The 24,785-nt window shown below is 45.2% G+C and overlaps 1 protein-coding gene across 1 annotated transcript in view; it reads right to left on the minus strand.

The window, feature by feature from the left end:
• SHB (SH2 domain containing adaptor protein B) overlaps positions 1-24,785 on the minus strand; it is a 197,191-nt gene that overhangs the window by 65,336 nt on the left and 107,070 nt on the right. Inside the window, exon 3 of the mRNA XM_060237019.1 lies at positions 2,322-2,537. Within this exon, the coding sequence (XP_060093002.1) occupies positions 2,322-2,537 (216 nt within the window). The remainder of the gene's footprint in view (positions 1-2,321; positions 2,538-24,785) is intronic.

Below are 24,785 nucleotides of genomic sequence, written 5' to 3' on the forward strand. Positions count from 1 at the left end.
CTGCCCTGATGCAGAAGGAACAAGAGAGGAAGAAGGAAGCAGACAACACTGAGTTGCTCATGGGCCTGATAGGAGCCCTCTGGGGGCCTGATCCAGTCCATCGGCTGCATGTTTGACACCCTTGATCTAGCGGGTATCACCACAAAACGGATGCTTGCTTGTGTGTGTGTGATGGGGTACTGTGCTAGGCAGGATTAACTTTTTACTTCGGAGGAAGAGATGCTGTTTGGTTTCAATTTCCAGTGTACCTGAAGAAGTGAACAGTGACTCATGAAAGCTCATACCCTGCCATTAATTTTGTTAGTCTTTAAGGCACTACTAGACTCTTGCTCTTTTCTATTGTTCCAAAGAAAAGGAAAGGCTTGCTCACTGGGTGGCCTGAGGGAACTGTTGCCAAGCTCAGTCATACAAAACTAAGTGTCTGTGTGGCCAAGAAAAGGGTGTTCAGCTGAGATGTGGCTGCCTTGAATGAACTCAAGAGTTGTGCTAGCCAGTCAGCTGGCAGAGATCAACCCAAAAGTTTCCCTTCCCACCCCCATTCCGTTCCAGACCCTTTTGGATTTTTTACTCGAAATCAGCAAGTGGGCGTCAGGAAATATATCTATAAGCATCACATTAGAGGTCAGTGCCTTGTCTTAGGATAGAAGAAAAGAAGAAGAGCTGGTTTTATATCCCACCTTTCACTGTCTGAAGGAGACCTGGAGTGGGGCTTGCCTTCCCTTCCTCACCCTATATCAGACACCCTGTGAGGTAGGTGGGGCTGAGAAAACTGTGACTGACCCAAGATCACCTGGCTGGCTGCATGTAGAGGAGTGGGGAATCAAACCCAGTTCTCCAGATTACAGTCCACTGCTCTTAACCACTACACAAAACTGGCGAAGGGCTTGGTTCTCAATGGCCCTGACTGAAATTTATGAAAAACATAGGATACAGTAAGATCATAAAGATCTTCTCCTTATCTATTTAGCCCAATGTTTCTGCTTCCAACAGCTGTCAGCCAGAAACAATAATAATAATAATAATAAAAAATATTTTTATATCCCGCCCTCCCCTGCCAAAGGCAGGCTCAGGGCGGCTCACAGGACATGGTGTTTACCATGATTACAATAAAATACAATCATTACTATAAAGACAAATTAAAATATAGTTGAGTTTCAGTCATAAATTAAGTTAAAAGTTAGATAAAACAGTTAAACCATTATAAATTATTAATTAAGGTGCTACAATTCAGAATATGTAAAGGATGGCTAGATGTCAATTAACCGGGTTCCATCTTAAAAGCGAGCTGAAAGAGGGTGGTTTTGCTCTGGGAAGATAACACAGATGTGAAGGTGCTGGCTATTCCAGCCAGGTTTTATCCTTCAGCTAGAAGCCTCAGATTATTTGCTTGAGACCCAGGGTTGTGAGAGCTGGCATGAGAGCACTGAACTAGGATAGGCTCTGGGAGAGCCATGTTTGCATCCCCCACTCTGCCATGGAAGCTTGCTGGGTGACCCTGGGCCAGTCACACACTCAGCCTAACCTACCTCATAGGACTGTTGTGAGGATAAAATGGAGAAGGGAAGAACAATGTTGTAAGCTGCTTTCGGCCTTTGCTGGGAAGAAAAGCAGGGTATGAATACTGAAATAAATGAGTGAGTAAGCTTCTTGGGGGCTGTGTGCTCAAGATGCAAAACTCTTTTCAGGCCCAGAAGTGAACTGGCTGGAAGCCCCTGGATCAGCCACTTAGGGTTGCCGGTCTCCAGGTGGGGCCTGGAGATCTCCCTCTATTAGAACTGGTCTCCAGAGAATAGAGATCAGTTCCCTTGGAGAAAATGGCTGCTTTGGAGGGTGGGCTCTACTGAACCCTGCTGAGGGCCCTCTTCTTCCCAAACCTCACCCTCCCGAGGCTCCACCCCCCTAAAAATCTCCAAGTATTTCCCAACCCAGATTGGCTGGCAGCCCTAGCCACGCTTGATCTGAATAGCAGCCGCCTGGCCTTCCTTTCTGGCCTCATCCATACAAAGGAAGAATGCTGACCAACTGATCTTCAGGGGTCACCTCATCCACCAATTGCCTTTAGGAATGCTGAGCGGGAGAATACATGCCAGTCAGGATCCAGACCTAACTACATCTCCTTGACTCAACCCTGACAAATCCCCTGGAGGCTGCCCTTGAATGTGGAAGATTCCACACAGATATAACAGCTGAGCAGCCGTAAAAGTGAGAAGTCACAGATCTTTACGATGGGAACCACTAAATTCTTTGGTCAGGTTCCAAAAGGCTTCTAGTCTCTCTCCTCAAAGGCAGAGTTGCAAAAAATGTGCTCTGTAGGCCCTTACCTGCTAAAGCTGGAATGGTGACCTTGTTCCACTCCCACGGCTGGTCGTATTCATCCGCAGGCCTGTCGTCGTCTTGTGGTAACTTGCTCTCTCTCAAGCGCTGACTCACTACACTTTCAGAATCTGACTCCACGCCATTGCCTTCAGGTTCATAAGGTGTGTCGTACAGCTGGATATCTTTCGGCTGGGTCTTCACGCTGTCTTGCCTCTGGAATTCTGTAGGAAGGAGAGGAAACAAACTGGGTTCATCCGAGCCCTTGTGGCAGGCGTGATTAAAGCCTTAACAAGGCAAACTAAGCGGAAGATGAACGCAAACATCGAAACAGCAGCAATAACAGAACAGAAAGCAGACAATAAGCTGCTTAAAGGTCTCCAAATTTAACTTCCCTCATGAGCTGAAAGCAGAGAAAGAAACAGATCAATGCCTTCCGTTAACGATTTCCTAGAATACTTGCAGTCTTCGTGTCTTCCGCTGGGCTAGATGGTAATATAAAAATGATAATTAAGTGCGGTCAAGTTCAAACCAAACTATGGCAAACCCCTCACAGAGTTTTTAAGGCAAGATTTACACAGAGGTTGTTTGGCCTTGGCCTGCCTCTGCATAGCAATCCTGGACTTCCTTGGTGGTCTCCCATACAAGTACTAACCAGGGCTGATCCTGCTTAGCTTCTGAGATCGCACTAGTCAGGAAAACACATACAGACAGACATAAATGAACAAAAATACCAAAGAAAATAAGAACTAACTACCATAAGTAAAGCCAAAGCTTAGATCAAGTCTATGTGTTTTGACTTAACAAGCCCAGTCCAACTGCAGCCCCCATGCTTCTGGACTGGGGCATTGGTTCTGTGTTTACAGCCTCTCCTACTATTAGGGTTGCCAGCTCTGGGTTGGGAAATACCTGGAGATTTGGGGGGTGGAGTCTGAGGAGGGTGGGGTTTGGGGAAGGAGGGATTTCAGTGGGATATGATGCCCTAGAGTCCACGTTCCAAAGTGGCCATTTTCTCCAGGGGAACTGATCTGTCGCCTGGAGATCAGCTGTAATAGGAGGAGATCCCCAGCCAACACATGGAGGTTGGCAACCCTAACCACTACAGACCTCTTCACCAGGTTGAAGACTGCACTTAACTGGGACTTCGTGGCAGGCTTTGATCTGAAATCATGACTGAACTTGGGTAGTGCTCATGTGGGAACATGAGAAAGGAAAAGGAGGGAGAAAGGAGCTAGTGGAACTAGGCTGAAAGTGAGGGAAAAACTAGAGAGAGAAAGAATCTAGCAGAACAAAGCCAAAAGTTGAGGGAAAAGTTTGCTTAGTAGGACCTTGAAGCGCAACTTCTCCACCTTCCCTGAATTCCTTATTGAGGTAAAAAAAATTCCTGGCCAGGCAGCAGAACTAGTAGGTTTATCGAGCTCTCAGCGGAACACCATACAGATCTGATGTGCTGACTTTGGCTCAGTGGGTTACAAATTGTGCAGGTCTGATGAAGCGTATCTTGTTAAAGGAAAATCCCACTTGCGATATCCCACAACCGCCATCACATGCTCTGTGGTATCAATGAACAACGCTGGTTTATGTGAAATGTGGCATTTGACGCTGAACTTTAAACACCCAATTACAGAAAACTAGCTGTCTTAGACAATCACAGCAGCAAAATGCTTCTCCTCCCCTACCACCCCTTAATCTAACTTAATCTTCAAACACCCTATGTCTCCAAAATTCACATACAAAACCAGCTCTGGATGGTCCGCGCTGCTGACTGAGCGGTTGTCTGTTAAATGTGCAAAAGCACGCACACCACAGCTGAACAAATATTTCAAATTCCATGCGGCCTGCATCATACTGTCAATCATCTGAGCGACGGCAGACATGAACTGCAATGGCTGTTCGTGGAAAAATGATAAAATACAGTACTCCACAATTGGCTTCAAGTAATTTTTACAGGTTACCAAGTAATAGGGAAGGCCAAGAAGAGGTGCTAATTACACCTGAATTGTTGTTTCCAGGCCTTGTGGTTAGAAATCATGGACATTTACAGTGGCAGCTTTTCATGTTCAGACTTACTGAAGTTTTCACAATAGGACAAGACCCTGACTCTAGGAAAAAATCAGCCATGGTTATTCTAACTCCCTTACCATTGGTTCAGATTCCATACATACAGCAAAAGAACACCTATATCACCTTAAATATTGACATGCTTTTACTGTAGCATCATATAAAATTTAGTGGGATAGAACCAACTTCATCAACTGCATGCAGTGGATCCTAACTAGGCAGACAGAGACATAAGGTTGTGGGGAAAAAAATGTTATAAACAGCAGGGTTAGAGAGGGTACAACTCAAGATGCAAAAGGTGAGAGGCGCAATTAGTAAAACTGTACGGCAAGTGTAAAGTAAAGAAAATATATAGTAAAATGTAAGGGAGAAAGTACAGAAACCACTCACAAAAAGTAACAATGAGTCATAACATGGTTTTCTCATTTTTGTTATGGGTTAACCTGAACTGGATGAGAAATCACAGGTTCTTGTTAAAGTTTTAGGAGATACCCACACATTTCTTGATGAATTCTAATCCAGCAGTTTCACAATGAAATCTGACTTTGCTGGACAATGGCTGTTCTAAAACTAGAAGCAGTATGCCTTGGGAGACTGTAATGTTCTTTCACTGTTCTGTCTCTTAATATATGCTTCCAAAGGCGGAGGTTATGGGGTGGCGACTACTGATGGCTTGTTATATAACTTGTAGGAAAACCCGGAAGCGACAACACACCTCTCTAGGAATCATACCTCTTTAGTAAAACCAGAGTTCCCAGCAATTCCTAGAGAGGACTGACATCACTTGTGGGTTGTCCTGGAAGAGATAGCCCAACATTGCCACAACACCCACTTATAAAAATATTTTCTCCAACCAACACTTTGGGCAGTGAAAGAAACAGGAGCTGGGGGTGGGGGATTCCCCACTCCTGGTCAGGGCCTGCCCTGTCTGCATGCAAATATTTGAATTCTGTGCAAGTGTGTGTGTGTGGGGTGTGTGTGTGTTTGTGTGCATGTTCATGCACACAAGTGTGAGGAAAAATATTATTTATTTCATCTGATGAAGTGGCCTCTAGTCTGCTTGAATAAAAATCTGTTAGTCTTTCAAGATGCCTCAAGGAACTTGTTCATTTTTGCTGTAATGACCCAACACAAATACACCTCTGAAAACCCAAAGTAAAGCTGCTGTTGAACAAAGACCTGCTTCTCCATGTTTCCCACACTGTGCAGGGGGTTGGATTAGATGACCCTGGAGGTCCCTTCCAGCTCAACGATTCTATGATGTGCATGCAAAGGCCCGTAGCTAGGGAGGGCTGGGGGGACAGGTCACTCTATGTAAACCCCCCTTCCCTCTGTAGGGCCCCTCCATTCTCAGGCTATTTCTCTCTCCTCCGTGCACGAGAGAGAGAGAGAGAGAGAGAGAGAGAGAAAGAGAGGGTGAGTGAGTGAGAGGAGGCATCGACAGCAAAAGCCAGAGAGAGCAGGAGCAAGAGAGTGACAGTGAGAGAGCGAGAACAAAAGAGAACGAGAGAATGACAGCAAGAGCGACAGCAACATAAAGAGTGAGAGAGAGAGCACAAGAGAGCGACAGTGAGAGAGCAGGAGAGAGAGAGCATGAGAAAGAGTGACAGCAAGTGAGAGAGCACGAGAGTGACAGCAAAAGCGACAGTGACAGAGAGGGCGAGAGAGAGCGACGATGAATGAAAGAGCACAAGAGAGAGCAACAGCAAGAGTGACAGAGAGCATGAGAGAGCGACAGTGACAGTGAGAGAGAAAGAGCGAGAGGAGATAGTGACAGCAAAAGTGAGTGAGCGAAATAGCAGGAGAGAGAGTGACAGCGAGTGAGAGAGCATGAGAGAGAGGGAGCACGAGAATGACAGAGAGAGAGCTGGGGCCGGGCGGCTGGCATCTGGAAGCAGCAGCCAAGGGAATGGGGCTTTCCCTTGTACCTAACTGTGATGCTGGAAAAAGCAGCCAAGGCCCACACCCCATCCCACCCAAAATTTTATCCCCTGGGCTCCCCCCACCCCCAGATTTCTGGCTCCACATGCATCTTGTGACACCAAGAGACTAACTGATCGCTTTGCAGGGAGAAAGGCTGGATACATGGGGAAACTACTGTGACAGTGATTTATTCAATGGAGATTTAAAGCTATGGTTTCCAGTTCCAAATTGTGGTCGAATTCTTAATTATGGTTTAGGTATTCAGAATAGTCAACCATGGTTAAGGTGAACCCCCCCCCCCACATGTTAAGGGATACAGTCTGGGTAAAGCGCCTTTGCTTTCGATTTCCATTTGAACTAGAAGCAGTAAGTGAAAAGGGTTTCCTTGAAAGTGAAATCACAACACACTTTCCTCTTCATAAACTGGGCCACAAAATTTCCATGATAGAAACTGACAGATCTGCCTGGACCAGAATAGCAAAGATCAGCTCCATATAAGAGGCAGAACAGGAGTACTTTCTATGAGTTTTCTCATGAAAGCTGTCAACGATCAAATCTTTAAAATACCTCCTGGAATGACCATGGAGTTCTAATGTGTATTAACGCTGCTAACTTGCTCCGGGGATTACAAAGCCAAAGAGAGTATTCAGTGAAAGAGAGGAAATCTGGAATGTATTCTTTTACAACAAGATTTGCAGAGATTGTTTCCAGCTCTGTTAGAACGCCTGGGATTAGTTATTATAAATATTACACTTTGATCTCTTGATTCTGATGAAACAATGTGTTTTGGTGGTGGTGGGTAAAATTATGCTGATTAAGACAATATGATTATAACAACAATACAGGGAATTCAGACTTTCACTGTCAAATGACACAATATTTAGTGCTGAAGGTCACTGCAATAGGAAGAATAAACTCAGGGCTTGCCCAGACTTGTTGACTCAAATTCCTTGTAACTTTTGTCCCTCCCTGCCCTTCTAACCACATTTGTGTCCCTGCCCTTCCTCTCATGGCCACAACACTGCAGAAATCAAATTTGATTCATCATATGAGCTCCAGTTATTTAACTGATTAAATCTGCATCAATTGCCATATGAATTCCAAAGCTATACGGCTGGAGGGGGGCCGGGAAACAGGTGTTAGATGGGGCACACCAGATTAGAAGAGGCATTCCTTTGCGGACATGGAGAGAAATTCTCTTCTAAGGTGCCATCTAAATTCTTGTATTTCTTTTAAATTACAGTGTTTCCAAGTCTGCTGCTTGATTCAATATGGGAACGCACCTTTTTGTTGCTATAATTTTTTTTTTAATTACTAAATTTATCTAAACCAACATTCTTATGAGACAGGGCATCCAGACAGCAATTTAAGACAACAGAGTGAATTTCAAGACTGAGGGGGAGGGGTCTTGTAATTTGGCCCATCACATATTCTACATCACAATAGCCCTTAGGTTTTTTTTTGCATCCCCCCACTTGTTTTTATACGTGAATTTACATGTTTTAAGCAGAAATGGTACACGATAACAAACAACATTTGAGTAATTTCTCAATTGAGGGAGGAAGAAAAATATGAGAATAGGTTCCCCTATTCTTTTAAATTAGGGATGGCAGTCCCCAGGGGGGACTTGGGGATTTCCCAGAATTACAGCTCATCTCCAGACTACAGAGCACCAGTTCCCTTAGAGATGCTTTGAAGGGCAGGCTCTATGGCACTGTACCCCAGCTGAGATCCCTGACTTCCCCAGGCTCCACTCCGAAATCTCCAGGAGTTTCCCTCCCAACCTGGATCTGGCAACCCTACTCCCCCCCCCCACATGTGCCACTGGCGGGGGGAGGGCTAGTAGCCCTACTTTTAATTGACCAGGGGTAGAATTCTAGCAGGAGCTCCTTTGCATATTAGGCCACACCTCCTGATGTAGCCAATAGCTCTAATAGCTTACAAAAAAAGAACCTTGAAGAACCTGGAAATCTATTAGATATTTCTTGAACCTTGTTGGTCTTCTATGAATGTATTGTAAAGATTGGGTTCCAGTGAAAAATAAATCTCCAAACTGAAGACAGACGGATGAAACGTCTCGATATATCTACAACAGACGTCTTTGGAAGGGCTTCCTTTAGCTCTATGAACTAAATACTGGAATATGGATATTCCTTTGTGATTGGAAAGTTCGTGGAACTGCTTTTGAACTAATTTGGGGGAATACTCTTTTAAAGCATGTTTTTGTTCATTTGAAGTTCTATGCGCAAGTATTAAGAATAACTATAAGCAGCAAACCCTCCCTCCCACACATTTATAGGAAGACATTTCTAATACATGTTACGGAAGTCCAGATGGCCCACTAACGTGGAAAATCCACGTCTCAGAACGGAAGCAAATCAAGAGCTGACTGCACCCCCCTTCACCTACCTTCAATTTCCCCACAACCCAAGGGCCTCCAGAGTTGCTTTTCCTCTTGAAGGTTTTCTGGGGTTTTGAGAGGGCCAGCGGGATATAGTTTATTATACTCTTGGATAGCCCAGGATAGCCCGATTTTGGAAGCTAAACAGAGTCAGCCCTGGCTAGTATTTGGATGGAAGACCTCCAAGGAATATCAGGAGCGTGATGTGGAGATAGGCAATGGCAAAACCACCTCTGAAAGTCCCTTGCCTTGAAAACCCTATGGCAGGGGTGGCCAAACTTAGAATAAACGTCAGATGTTTGAGAGCTGCAAGACATGAATGTCAGATCTTTGAGAACCACAAGGAAGGAAGGAGGGAGAGAGGGAGGGAGGAAGCCAGGCAGGCAAATAGATGGGGAGGGGGAGAGAGAGGTGGAAATAAAGCAACTTTAACTTTAAATGTATTCTCCAAGCTACTGGCTGCCTTAGCTTTGAGAAGTGATTTAAAGAGACAAATGCCTTCTTCAAGCCAGTTTACAGGGCAGTGAGGGCTTTGAGAGCAACACAATATGTGTGGAAGAGCCACATGTGGCTCGCATGCTGCAGTTTGGCCACCTATGGGGTCACTGTAAGTCAGCTGTGACTTACTGCTTTCTACCACCACTTATACCCTGCCTTTCTCCCAAGAAGACTTAAATTGGCTCGTATAATTTCCCTTTCCTCTGTTTTATTCCCACAACAACTCCGTGAAGTGGGCCAGGCTGAGGTGTATGACTGGCCTAAGGTCATCCAGCCATCTTCCATGGCAGAGTGGGGATTCAAACCTGGAGTCTCTCATGTCCTAGTCCAACATTAATAAAATCATAGAATCAGAGAGTTGGAAGGGACCTCCAGGGTCATCTAGTCCAACCTCTGCACAATGCAGGAAATTCACAAATACCTCCCCCTCACACACACCCCTGACCCCTGCTCCGTGCCCATGTTTAGCTACTACATCACACATGTTCTCAGAGAAGATCATGACCCCTGCTCCATGCCCATGTCTAGCCATTACACCACATATATTCTCAGAGAAAGTCTGGTGAGACCTAGGTTCAAATCTCCACTCAGCTATGAAATTAACTGAATGACCTTGGGTCACTCTTTCATAGCCTAATCCACTTGACAGGATTGTTGTGAGGACAAGCGACAAGAACTTGTATGTCACACTGAGCTCCTAGAAGAAAGCAGAAGACAAGAATCACACACAGATTTAAAACCCCAAGGGAGGGGGGGGCAGAGGAGAATGCCATATGGAATGCAATAACTGAGAGAAAGATAAAACCACTCCCTCCCATCTGTTGCTTCTCCGCTACTTATTCCTTCCCAATTGCATCTTTTTGACACTTAACCAGTCTGTTGGCCTGGTGTTATTTGTCTGCAATGGGAAATCTGGGACGAAATATCATGTAAATTTCAGGGAAGACTATTTTTTTTTTAAATTATAAAAAAGCTAACATCAGAACAAAGATGGGAAGGCCAGAAGCAGAGCAAAAATCTGCACCAAACAACCCAAGATATGTCAAAAGGAAAATCTGGTTTGTGATCTGAAATGGATCCTTCCAGTTCACTTCTCTGGGCTTAAATTGTGTTTGCTGCTGCACAGCAGACTGCTGAGAGCCAATATGGGACGGAGGGCAAAGCAGTGTTGCCTCAGCCTTCTGCATTCAATTCAGCTCTGCACCCAACAGACCTTCAAATCACATACTTTATTTACTGCAACATTTTGAATCCTCCTTTCCCCGACAAAAGACTTGGAGTGCTTAAAAGACAAACATGCAAACTGCATCAGAAGTGACAGTTGTTGGGACACAGATTACAGCAGCAGTCTTTTAACCTTTCCAGAACCAGGACCCAGCTCACATGGTACCCACTAAGTCACAAGCAGAAAGTCATGTGATACTGTAGCCATCAGAACCACATGACAACGGGGCTTTTTTTTGTAGCAGGAACACCTTTGCATATTGGACCACACACCCCTGATGTAGCCAATCCTCCTGGAGCTTACAGCTGGCCCTGTACTAAGAGCCCTACAAGCTCTTGAAGGATTGGTTACATCCTTATATGCAAAGGAGTTCCTTCTACAAAAAAAAGCCCTGCATGACACGCAGATGACCTCACTGAGGTTCAAGAAGTGAGACAGAGCTGGCACGCAAGCTCTTTGCGACGCTTACAGAGAGCATCGCAGAACAGAGGCTGGGAACCGCCTGGGTGCCTTCCCTGCCCTACTTTGCCACGCATGCCCCCGGGAGGTGGTGGAAAGGTGTGGATGGCAGGGCACAGTGCCACCACAGAGGAGGGCAACAGTGGGGGCAGAGGCTGAGGCATTTGCCTAGTGACAGGAAATTACAATCTGATATCAAGAGCTGTGTCACAGAAAGGAAAAAGTCAAGCGGCTCTGCTTCTCCACTGCTAAATGATTCTGCCGAGCTGCTCTGCCTAGCATCCATGCAAAGAGAGGCACAGAGGCATGGATCCCTTGCACTTTATCCATGAGTACTAGCTTTACTTTTTAAAAAGCAGAAGCAGAGGAAGGAAGGAAGGAAGGAAGGAAGGAAGGAAGGAAGGAAGGAAGGAAGGAAGGAAGGAAGGAAGGAAGGAAGGAAGGAAGGAAGGAAGGAAGGAAGGAAGGAAGGAAGGGTGCTCTCATGACTTAGAAGGTGGGCCTCTGAGACCAAACTGTGGCCCTCAGGAGTTAAACCACTGGTTTAAAGGACTAGTGCTTCTTCCATACTCAAGAATATGTTCTCCCCCCCCTCCCCCCAAGAAAAAAGACTGTTGGAATACTTGTGCCTCCAAGGCAAAGGGAAAGCAGCATTCCTGGATGCTGTTGTACAAATCCACCATCACCCGTCCACACAGCCTAACTACGTTGCCTACATTTGGCTGAGCCCTGACAGACGAAAAGGATAGATGCATCAGATTGCTGCTCAATCACCCCCTTGGCTATTCTTCGCCCCTAACAAAGCGGCGGCCGACCTGCAGCTGGCTGCGGGTTTTCAAGAGCTCAGGAGACAGCTGGGAAATGAGCCAAGTGCACCCTCCCTGCCTCTCTCGGGGCTCTCATCTCCATTCCACCTGCCAATGGGGTGTGCATGTGTGTGCACTGCAACACAGGGAGCCATCAATGTTGTCACGCAGCTGCAAGGCCTTCCCACGCGAAAACAGGATAAGTCGTTGGAGCCCTTTGTCCTGATCGAATCCTTAAAGAGATAGCCGCGGAGTGCCTGCTGGATACTCCCAGATTTTTGCCATATTTCTGAGGTGAAGTGAAAGAGAAAAACTACAACACACCAGCTTTGGACTCACATTCTTCTCCCTCCCCTCCACGGCTTTCCGCTTCTCTGGTTCCTCCCACACCACTCCCACTGCCTTTCTGCAGTCATCAGTTCTTCAGAAAAAGGTTGCCAATCCTCAGGTGGAGGCAGCGGATCCCCTGGTTTGGAGGCCCTCCCCCTTCTTCAAGGTCATCAGAAAGTGGGAGGGGGGGATGTCTGCTGGGCACTCCATTATTTCCTATGGAGACCGATTCCCATAGGGTATATTGGAAAATTGATCCATGGATATCTGGGGCTCAGGAGTGGGGGGCTGTTTTTTGAGGTAGGGGCACCAAATTTTAGGCATAGCATCCAATGACTCTGCTACAAAAACCCTCCAAGTTTCAAAAGTATTGGACCGGGGATCCAGTTCTATAAGCCCCAAAAGAAGGTGCCCATATCCATTATTTCCAATGGAAGGAAGCCATTTAAAAGGTGCGCGGTCCCTTTAAATGTGATGGCCAGAATTACCTTTGGAATTCAATTATGCTCCTGGCTCCACCCCCAAAGTCCCCAGATATTTCTTGAATTGGACCTGGTAACCCTACTTCAAAACTGCTGAAATTTAAAAATGGAAACTTCTTTGGGCGACACAGCCATATCTTTTTTCCTTATGTGTACCTTGCACATTCATGCCTTTTTTTGATACATAACTAAACAATGGTTCCCAACAAGGGCTCCTTTGCATATTAGGCACACCCCCTGATGAAGCCAATCCTCCAAGAGCTTTCAGCAGGCCCTGTAAGAAGAGCCTGTAAGCTCTTGGAGGATTGGCTACATCAGGGTGAGGTGGCCTAATATGCAAAGGAGTTCCTGCTAGAAAGTGAGCTTTGAGGTTGCCAGATCTAAGTTGGAAGATTGGGGGATAGAGACTGGGGAGGACAGGAACCCCAGTGGGGCACAATGCCAGAGGGTTCATCCTCCAAAGCATCCATTTTCTCTGGAGAAACAGGTCTCTGTAGTCTGCAGATGAGCTGTCAGTCTGGGGGATTCCCCAGGTCCTACCTGGAGGCTGGCAGCCCCAGTCCTCCCACTCCAATGTGAGAGAGGAAGAGAGCTCAGAATGGAGCTAAGACAAGCTGTGATTCCCGACGTCTGAGACGAGGGGGCAAAGAACTGATTTAGGCTCCATCCCTGGTTGTGTTCTTGAACCTTTTTAGCTTCTTACACAGATTTGCCGTTTGCTGCTTTAGGGAAATGTAAAACTCTGCTCTCGGGGACACAATTGCACAGAGCAGGCAGATAATCTAATCCGTGTCTGTGCGCAGCATGAATACACGGTGTGTCATATTGCATCCCCGTGTCTCGGCAATAAATCCCCTGACTTCCACACACGGCCTGTAATAATGACAGGCATTTTGTTAGCAAATAATAATATTTTTTTTCAAAGAAAAGATTAGGTTTTTGCAGCTGCGTGTATAAAGACCCCGTAACCCCTCCTGCCTCATGCAGGCATCATGCATTCAATTCCAAACCGAGCGCGTGGGAAGCTTTGCATGCTTGGCTGATACAGCGTAATTAAATACAGACATACATTAACCAGCAGCCTAATCGACTGTGCCATGACAAAGCTGGACTGATTCAACCCTGTGCCAGCTCCAAAGCGTACTGACCCAAACAGATCAGGGCTAAGGAAGACAAATCGTTTTCCACAGTCCGGCCCAGAGATTCAAAGTTGAAGGCTCACCGGCTACCTGTTAGCCCATTTTAATTGTTAAGTTACTTTCTCAAAGGGAAGGGGGGCAGGGAGGAAGAAAGAAGGGGGAAAAGAATCCTGCTAACTGAGCTTTTGTTTAACTCGATCTGACACTGTTGACAACAGTCTGGAAATTAAGCCACCGCGGAACGCAAGTTTCTGGCCAGCCGGCCAATGAAATCAATTTCTAGCTAAAGCACCACAGCGGATGTTGATACCAAAGTTTTTGTTTGCTGGGTTTTTTCTTTTGAATGTGAAAACAGAGAGAATGTATGAGACTATGGAAAAAATATGCACTGTTGTCAGTTGTACCCAATGTTACTTTATCATGAAATTATGAAAACACGGTTCTAGCTAAAGTGGCTTTCATTATTATTATTATTATTTTTCATGCAGGAACTCCTTTGCATATTAGGCCACATACCCCTGATGTAGCCAGTCCTCCTGAAACTTACACTAGGCCCTGTACGAAGAGCCTTGTAAGCTCTTGGAGGATTGGCTACATCAGGGGTGTGTGGCCTAATAGGCAAAGGAGTTCCTGCTACAAAAAAAGCCCTGTGGAACGAAGGCCAGTCCACTGCTGGGACCTCGGTGTGTGTGGGACAGTATTTCTCAGAAAGATACTATCCCCCCTCTTCCCAGGTCTGCCCATATATAGGTCTTCCCCTCCACATACTAATGTGGTTTCTGATAATGAAGGTTTGGCTACCTTAGTAGAGCAGATAGAAGGTAGGTTTTTAGGGATGCCACTCTCCAGGTGGGACCTGGTGATCCCCTGGAATTATAGCTCATCTTCAGACTACAGAGATCAGTTCCCCTTGAGAAACAGATGCTTTGGAGGGTGGACTCCATAATGTGGCATTATGTCCTACTGAGGTCCCTGTCCTCCCCAGGCTCCATCCCCAAATCACCAGGAATTTCCCAACTTGGATCTGGCAAGCCTGCTCCTCCATCCCATGCTGGTGGCTGGAAGAGACCGGGCAACCCTATTTCAAGTTCATTGCAACCTTGCAAAGTACAGCACAATTTCCCCATATGTATGGGGGTGGAGAGTAAAGGACTACCACTAGACATAGTGGGGAAAGAACATAAGAGAAGCCATATTGGATCAGGCCAACGGCCTATCCAGTCCAACACTCTATCACACAGTGGCCAAAAAAACCCAGGTGTCATCAGGAGGTCCACTAGTGGGGCCAGGACACTAGAAGCCCTTCCACTGTTGCCCACCCCACAAGCACCAAGGATACAGAGCATTCCTTGCCCCAGACAGAGAGTTCCATCTATACCAGGGGTGGCCAAGCTTAATGTAAGAGCCACATAGAATGTCAGATATTTGAGATCCACAAGGAGGGGTGTGTGGCCTAATATGCAAAGGAGTTCACACGTTTGAGAGCCACATCAGATATTTGAGAGCTAGAAGGAAGGAAGGAAGGAAGGAAGGAAGGAAGGAAGGAAGGAAGGAAGGAAGGAAGGAAGGAAGGAAGGAAGGAAGGAAGGAAGGAAGGAAGGAAGGGGCAAATAGATGGGGAGGGAGGAGAGGTAGAAAGAAAGCAACTTTAACTTTAAATGCATTCTCCAAGCCGCCAGCTGAAGAAGTGATTTAAATAGAGAAATGCCTTCTCCAAGCTGTCTGACAGAGTGGTGGAGGCTTCAAGAACCACATAATATGTGTGAAAGAGCCACATGTGGCTTCTGAGCTAGTTTGGCCACCCCTCTTCTATACCTTGTGATATAGATATACCTTGTCCACTGATGGACCTCTGTCCTGTCCTCTGCTGTGGTTGGTGTGGAGCAGGGGTTCCCAGCCCCATGGAGCCAGTGGGCATAAAATGGCTGCCACAGAGGTTGTAAGAGGGTTGCCAGCCTCCAGCAGGTAGCTAGAGATCTCCTGGGAGTACAACTAATCTTCCAGTGACAGGGATAAGTTCACCTGGAGAAAATGGCCGCTTTGGAAGGTGGGTTCTATGGCATTATACCCCACTGAAGTCCATCCCCTCCCCAAGCCTTGCCTTCCTCAAGCTCCAGTCCCCAAATCTCTGGGTATTTCCCAGCCTGGAGCTGGCAACCCTACAAGCCAAGCATCTTCAGACAAAGGAGGCAGCTGTTTCTGAATGGGGGAGTCTCACAAAGGTGATGCCTCTGGGCCACTTCTGCTCCACTGAAGCAGAGCAAAGCAAGGATTGGCTCTTGGCTTTGGGGAATAAGGAAGTGGGCATCCCATTGCACCCAGGCACCATCACACAACCAGCAGCCTAGAGTCTTGCATGAATAATGCTTTGCCCCCTTTCATCTGTATACGAGATTGCAAGCTTGCCTACTGTGTTCATGAAACGTAATGCATTCCGAAAAGTCCTGAGAACAGATTACTTAGTAGACATCTGAGCCAGCCGATCTCCCACTCAGCTGCCTTCTCTCTGCTCTTCTTTCAGCCAGCTTGTCCGGATGTGTTCTGTTCCTAAGCAGCTCCTCTAGTGTAACTGGCTGAGCCACACTCCTGTCACAGAGAGGCTTCTATGACATCAGCATCCTGAGCCACAGAATTCTTGAGAACGCACAGTCAAGATCATATAGCGCCATTCCGACAAGTCATTCAGCTTCTTCTTCTTTTAAAGGACTTTTTGGGCAAACATTTAAAGCAGAAATTAAGCAACATATCTTATGCTGATGTCCATTGTAAAGATACAAATCCAGCTTTCCTTCTTTAAGCTGCCAAGCAGCTAGAGATGGAAACAGCAATTGCCAAGGCGGTGCACACTAGTGCATCACAAGGAATCAGAAACCCAACTAGGCCTACCTGGGGATTACCTGGAGATTTGAAGATGGTGCTTAGGGAGGGCAAGGACATTAGCAGGCTACACTGCCACAGAGTCCACCCTCCAAACCAGCCATTTTCTCAGGGGAATTGATATCTGTCATCTGGAGAGCAATTATAATAGTGGGAGCTCTCCAGCCTCTACCTGGAGTTTGGCAGCCCTAAGCCCGACACTGGCCCAATGCAACTGTCCTTGCTTAATCTTCTTCTTCCTTCCCTGCTCTGTTCTGTCTCTGCATTTGTGAGTGGATCAGTGTAGAGTAGGGGTTCCCAGACTTGCTTAACATAAGAGCCACTTAGAATAAATGTCAGATGTTTGAGAACTTTAAATATGAACGTCAGATGTATGAGAACCACAAGACAAGGAAGGAAGGAAGGAAGGAAGGAAGGAAGGAAGGAAGGAAGGAAGGAAGGAAGGAAGGAAGGAAGGAAGGAAGGAAGGAAGGAAGGAAGGAAGGAAGGAAGGAAGGAAGGAAGGTGGGGAGGAGGGAGAGGTGGAAAGAAAGCAACTTTAACTTTAAATGCATTCTCCAAGCTGCCGACTAGCTTAGCTTTGAGAAGTGATTTAAAGAGAGAAATGCCTTCTTCAAGCTGGCTGATGGGGTGGTGGGGGCTTAAAGAGCCACGCAATATGTGTGAAAGAGCCACATGTGGCTCCCAAGCCACAGTTTGGCTATTCCTGGTGTCGAGACTCAACAGAAGTACCCATCTTCAGTGGGATGCCGTGTTGAGCCTCTGAATGACTCCACTGTTCTGGGCTTGCCTTCTTCCAGCCTCAAAGAGATACTCTGAATAGTGACTTACAGACACATGGGATCCCCGCAGATGGTAGGAAACTCTTTCCTAACATGCTCAAAAACAAACAATTTCCAAGGCGATAAAAAGGAAGGGTGCCTCCAATTTTAATCTGAGGGGTGTGTGTGCTTAAGCCGTCTAAAGTCTGAGAAGCAGCCAGGAGTTTCTGCCCAGTTCACAGAGTTGCCAGGCTAAAAGGCCATCTGGTTAAGAAACAAATAAAGGAAGCAGACAAGATGAGAGTTATTTCAAAGTAAAAGCAACAGGTTATTCCAGATTTCATTGCTTGCATCCTAAGGAAGTAAAATGAGCCTTCCTTGAGGGGAAAGCTGCCATCCTCAGAGAGGAGTGAAGAGTTAGTCACAGTATCAAAGAAGCCTGGCAACTGTTGGCTGGGAGAGGCTGAAAGCAATCCTTCGCTGCAGTTTGATGGCAACTGATTCCTATTGTGTTCTCAGACTTCCTGTAGAGGCTCTCTCCTCTTTCCACGTGACTCCTTTCTACACAAAGGTTTTGTTAAACAAACAGGTATATTTAAGATTTCTTAGCTCAGCAGGGCACCGGCACAAAGAGGAATTTGTTCATTGTTTAAAGGATCAATGTTCAACGCCAGTATATGGCAGAACAAAGTTTGAGTCCAGTGGCACCTTTAAGACCAACAAAGTTCAATGCCAGGTATAAACTTTTGTGTTCATGCACACTTCTTCAGATACACTGAAATGGACTTCTGAGGCATGCATATGAAAGCTTATACCTAGAATTGAATTTTGTTGGTCTTAAAAGTGCCACTGGACTCAAACTTCTGTTGCTTCAGACCAACACAGCGATCCACCTGAATCTATCTTTACGGAAGGCACTGTATATGGTAGGTTGTTCTCTCCCAAGCATGCACAAAGTCAAAGTCACTACGTAGATGGGGGATTCCCTAGGTAAGCAGAAGCATAAAGGTAGCCCCCTGTACAAGCACCAAGTCATTCACTGACTCCCAAGATGTCAATGTTCAGTCTTGCCATGTCTTGTTTGACTACATCCAGCTTACCTTGATTCATAGATCTGACATTCCACGTTCCAATGCAGTATTGTTTTCTGCAGCATCGGACTTTCCTTTCACCATCAGACATATCCACAGCTGAGCATCCTTTCGGCTTTGGCTCATCTGCTTCACTCTTTCTGTGGTTATATCATGGGGTGATGTCACATCATGACGTTTTCATGGCAGACTTTTTAATGGGGTGGTTTGCTATTGCCTTCTTCAGTCATCTACACTTTCCCCCCCAGCAAGCTGGATACTCAGGGAGGGGAATAACTGCCACATCATGGAGAAAAATGAGCATGCTCAGTTCTTGTCAGACCATAACTAGGACTGAGCATTCTCATTGCCTTCCATGGGATTACAAATGTTGAGGGCAGCTGGTTGAAGGAAGGCGAGAAAATTACCTCCCAGTTCCCAGAAAGTGGACGTCACTTGTTACCGGTCTCTCACCTTCATTCCATATAAGCTATAAGACCTGCTGGACCTGGACAATAGGCCATGTCTGTGAGGTAGAATTGCCATTTTAGTACCTATTGTTCTCTGTAATTTTAGATTTTATATATTTTACATTGGTTTTTTTACTGTTGTTTTTATGATGTAACCCACCCTGAGCCTGCTCTATGGGAAGGGCGGGCTAAAAATCAAATAAACAAACAAACAAAGAAATAAATAAGGGAAATGAGAGCGGCTCAATTTAGCCCCTAACAGGTTTATCACTTCTGGGAGCCGGAAATTATTTTTGGGGCACAAACACCCATGAGTCATCTCCTGACGCTAACCACTATCCTTTCAAGATAATATAAAATCTCTGAGAATTTTGAAGCTGAGGGGTGAGGAAGCTTAATTAGGAGTGGAGGAATAAGTGTTTCCTCCAAGCTTAATAATTACCATCCCCCTCCCCTTAAGGTATAAAGCAAGCAGTGCCCCAAATAATGTATACTATCTTAGAATGTGGTGTTGGGTGTAATTATAGAGCTGAGGATGTGGGCCATCAGGTATAGATTTCCAAAACCAGGGCCTGTTTCATAGTCAGGTTTAAGGAGAAATCTGGGTAGCCCAAAACCCCATTAAAAAATCAGCTGCTCACTATCTATTAACTGCAGCTGCCCCCTTCAAACAGCAAGAATTCACTTCTGAAAGCGGAAAAAGTGTGGCTCCTGATTCTCTTAACCGCAGTGAAAAGGTAGTGGGTGTTATGTTAAAATACAATGCATAATTTGTTCCCACTGTCTTCTGGTATTCCTGCTCACTGACAAATGCTTCACCATCAGCAGACCATTGGGTCATGCTTTCTGAATAACTTACAGCAGATGATACAGCGATATTCAATTTGGTCTTAGAGCAGCCTGACATGATAATGTTCCTACAGATGCAATCTCAATAGATTTTTGGGAAGGCAGAAAATATTCCTGCTGGGTTATTTAGATAAGAGTCATTTCCCTGTACACAAGGTTAAGATATTTTGCTCATTTCCTTCGTCAGAGAATTTTGGCTCACCTTCTTTGGCAAAGAGAAAGGAAAGCCGGTATTAATGTGCAGTGGAAATTTTGTGACAATATTTCCTATAATCTTCAGGGAGGAAGCCACCTAAGGATAAAAAAATGTGTCTCACCACTTTAGTGGTTGGATCAAGCTTGCTGTAAGTGAATATCACAGCAGAATTGGAAGGCTAAAATGTGAGTTGAACACACATCCCAAGAGGTGGGCAAACAGGTGGGGGCTGGGGATCCCCCAGTTTGGAGGCTCTCCTCCCGCTTCAGGGCTATAAGAAAGCAGGGGAGGGAAATGTCTGCTAGCCACTCCATTATTCCCTATGGAGATCGATTCCCATAGGGTATAATGGAGAATTGATCTGTGGGTATCTGGGGCGCCTGTTTTTTGAGGTAGAAGCACCAAATTTGCAGCATCAATCCCTCTCCTCAAAAAACCCTCCAAGTTTCAAAAGGACTGGACCAGGGGGTCCGATTCTATGAGCCCCAAAATAATGAATTTCCAATAGAGGGAAGGCATTTAAAAGCTCTGCAGTCCTTTTAAATGTGATGGCCAGAACTCCCTTTGGAGTTCAATTGTGCTTGTCACAACCTTGCTCCTGGCTCCACCCCCAAGGTCTCCTAGCTCCACCCCCAAAGTCCCCAGATATTTCTTCAATTGGACTTGGCAACCCTAAACACCACTCACTATGTACCCACAAATAACTATTTAATACACAGATCACAAACTGCTGAAGGTAATTTCATGGGGTAACTGTGTTGGTTGGCAGTAGAACAGCTGGATTTGAGTGCAGGAGCACCTCAGAAGTCAACAAGATTTTCAGGGAAGAAGCTTTTTAAAATTTTCATATTTTGTGTGTGTGTGTGCTTGACCTGAAAGTCATGTTGGCCTCAGTGGTGACTGACCCCTACTCGGGGTCTGGAGAATATTCAGGCCACCAACTGTCAGGGTCTCAGATACTTGATGACAGCGTTGTACCTGGCTGCCATTGATTTGGGACGTTGTACCTGGCTGCGCACACATTCACATATCCATGCTTTTCTGAAACTCAACTTCAGATAGACTTGCCAGTCATCATCTAATGCTGTTCAGCAATGTAGAGACAGATTAGAAACAAATGGCATTATTTAAACAAGAGTTAATGCTTGGAAAAAGGCCTTTTGTTTCACTTTATCACTGTGAAAGAAAGGTAATTGTTTGGCTTTGCGTTTTATGCGATAGCGTCAACCACATCTCTTGAAGAAGTTTTTTGTCCTTCAGTCAGCAACCACATTTGAACAAAGCAACATGAAAAAAAAACCCACAACCAACACTCCATATTAGCTCAATTTACCAGTTAAATTATAATCTTAGAAATGGCTCATGACTCAAATGTGCGTTTTTCTCCTCTTACATTAGGTCAGAAATAGAACAAAGGTGTCTAGTAGCACCTTTAAGACCAACAAAGGTCAGAAAGTATCACTTAATTTTTTTTAAAAAATAATCCCAATTAAAATCAAATAATCCATACTGGGACATCATATCACTCCACATGGCAAAATTAACATTTCTGTGCTATTATGTACCCCTGTATCCTTGGCTTTGCAGTTTACAGCCATCACATAGATGCTTCATTGCCACAGCAGCACCATACTTCAAGAATAATCCAGAAAGTTCTATATGTGCTTCTGTTTTCTTGGAGGTGGTAAGTAAAGGGGTGAAAGTAAATATGAGCACATGTCTCAAAGTCCTTGGGGTTGCCAGGTCCCCTTGCTGGTCTGGCGGCGGGATTTGGGGGACGTTCTGGGGGTGGGTGGGGATGTCACACAGATGTAACATCATCATGTCAGGGACCTCACACAGGTTTTGAGACAAACTCAGGGGTTAGATTGGGCTTAAACCATATAGAATTTACCCCAAAACCAGTCTCCACTGCAACGTCCCAGACATGATGATGTCACTTCCAGGCAACATCCCTGTTTAGGGGAGGGGTTTCCACCACCAGCCAGCTAGGAGAAGTCCCTGAAACCGAGATATCCTACACTGGGATCTGGCAATCCTAATTTCACCTGATATACTGACATCACTTCCTGTATGTGGCAAAATTACCTCACAATGTTAGGGGGCACCACACAGCAAGGTCCCTAACAGTTGCCAGCGTAGGCCAAGTACAGCCCTTATCTGCTCCTGTTTGCATTTGTCAGCATACCGGCATCTTCATAGATAAGATGCCACATTATTTTTCATGAGGACCCAGTTCAACAAGGCTGCCTATTCCTGCCACACACATTCAACTCCTCAGAGCTTTCTCCTCAGTTTTGGGTAAACAGAGACATGACTGAATTCAATTCAATTCCAGCTGAAACATTGCCAGATAATCTTGCTGTAAAATAATGCCTCACTTCTATGGCTTGGATCCAAAAGATGGTCTGAAGTCACAGCATAGTTTTGTGTAGCGTTATGGGTTGAGCTGAGAGTCACAAAACCCTAGGGAAGTCTACCCATCTCTCCACCCTCCATCTGCAACATGGGAGGAATAATATTTCCCAGGATTACAAGTTTTTTTCCCTAAGAGTTATTGAGATTGTGTATTTCCAGGACTCTGAACACTCAAAAAGCACAGCAGAAATTACCCTCTCCTTTTTGAAGCTTCATGCAGGTCTGGGTGCCTTTTGAGCTATCTGCTTAGGAAACACAGCAATAGCCACACACAGTTCTTCAGAGAAAGAAGAGATTACAAGTGTCATCTTTTTTAAAAAATAGAATAAAATGGCACACAGCCTAGCAGCCTAATAACAAATATTATTTTTTTCACTTTGTCAGTTAGAACAAGTATTGTAACTCTCCTTTTTCCAAACTCTTAGCTTCAAACATCCCCTGCCCCTTGAAACTACTACTCTAACAGAGTAGAGACAAAAGATTAGGATCCAATTGTAAAATTATTAATAGAAGTATTACTGAGATTTACAAGTGTCCTACCTACTTAATTAAATCCTGCCCTTGCATCCTGAATCCTCATGGGTTTATGAGGCAGCTCGCAGTATACTATATGTTTAAATAGTTACATCTTTTATACCCTGCTTTTCTGTAAAGGGGAACCCAAAGCAGCTTACATCATTCTCCTCTTCTCCATTTTATCCTCACAACAATCCTGTGAAGTAGGCGAGGCTAAGAGGGTGTGACTGGCCAAAGGTCACCCAGCAAACTTCCATGGCAGAGTGGGGATTCAAGCCTCCATCTCCTAGATCCTATTCTGCCGCTCTTAACCACTACAGCAAACTGGTTTATTTGTTTGTTTAAATTCTAACTCCAAATACTCAGAAGACATGGGTTCATTACGCAGCTTGAAGCAATAGCAAAAAATACAACAGAAATAAAGAATTGAGCAGCGACTCACAAAAGCTCATACCCTGCCACAAATTTTGTTAGCTTTTAAGGTGCTACTGGACTCTTCTCTCCTGCAAGAGAAGTAAAAACTAACAAGGTAAAATTAAATTATTAACCACCCAAGAACCATGGAAAGCTCAGTAAAAAATAATCTTACCCTGTTATCGTACACAGAGAAGAGGAAAATAAATGTCAAGCAGGTAGGTAGCTGAAAAGGTGGCACACAAATTCACTAAGGGGCTGTTCAGATGCACAGTATACTCAGTTGTCGCTGCTGTTTCATACTGGATTAAAAGTGGCTTATCAGACAGCAACACCTGCCTCCCGGTATTAACTCATAGTAGTCCCCCCACAATCTTTTTCGGAATCGGAGTATTTTGTTACTTGCTCCTTTGTGGTGTTTTTTGAGTTCTCCGGTTTCTCGTAGTTTCCCCATCTGGATAGTTCTTGACCAACTTCCGGATGTCTGAAGGCTGTCCTGGAGCAAAAGGAGCCTCAGACATCCAGTTTAGGGTCTCCATTTTTTAAAACTACTTAGCAATATGCAAATAACTGCATAACCACATGTTTTAACGTATGCGCATAATGCGCATAAAAGTGGAGGAAAAAAACCCTTGCATGGTGCTGTCATGTGGACGGCAGAAGACGGTTTCACCACGGAGTGATTAGAATTGCAGGATGGCAGTCTGATTGATAATATCCGGAACAAAGATATTCGGAACAGAACCGGGTCAGTTTAACATGGACTCAACACACTGTGTGAGAGTGACAGAAAGGGGCATGAGTGCATTTATATAATTTTTTTTGGTACATTCCTGCTGTCAGTTTCAGGTTTTATAGCTGGGCTCCACCATATCTAACCCTGTCCAAGCACCAGTTGTTTCCAACTCTGGGGTGATGTTGCTTTCATAATGTTTTCACAGTAGACTTTTTATAGGGTGGTTTGCCATTGCTTTCCCCAGTCATCCACACTTTCCCTCCAGCAAGCTGAGTACTCATTTTACTGACCTCGGAAGGATGGAAGGCTGAGACAACCTTGAGCCGGCTTGAACTCGGGTAATGAGCAGAGAGCTTGAAGAAGAAGATATTGGATTTATATCCCACCCTCCACTCTGAAGAGTCTCAGAGCGGCTCACAATCTCCTTTATCTTCCTCCCCCACAACAGACACCCTGTGAGGTGGGTGGGACTGGAGAGGGCTCTCACAGCAGCTGCCCTTTCAAGGACAACCTCTGTCAGAGCTATGGCTGACCCAAGGCTTGGACTGCAGTACTGTGGCTTTACCACTCTGCGCCACGGGGCTCTTCACCTAACCCAATATTCTCCTTTTATTTATTGAAAGAACTTATATCCTTCTCAGCTAAAAACTTTTGAGGTAGCTTACAATACTAATTTAGAACAAATCAACAGATATACTATTCAGATCTCTAACTTAATAACTAACAAACCAACATGACCTATAGACAGAGGGAGTGAGACTTATTGTAAGATATATTAATAAACAAGAGAGTCAGAATTCACAAAATCTCAAAAGAGCACCAAATCATCCAAACGCAAACA

Source organism: Heteronotia binoei, chromosome 4, assembly GCF_032191835.1.
Source record: "Heteronotia binoei isolate CCM8104 ecotype False Entrance Well chromosome 4, APGP_CSIRO_Hbin_v1, whole genome shotgun sequence".
Lineage (NCBI taxonomy): Eukaryota > Metazoa > Chordata > Lepidosauria > Squamata > Gekkonidae > Heteronotia > Heteronotia binoei.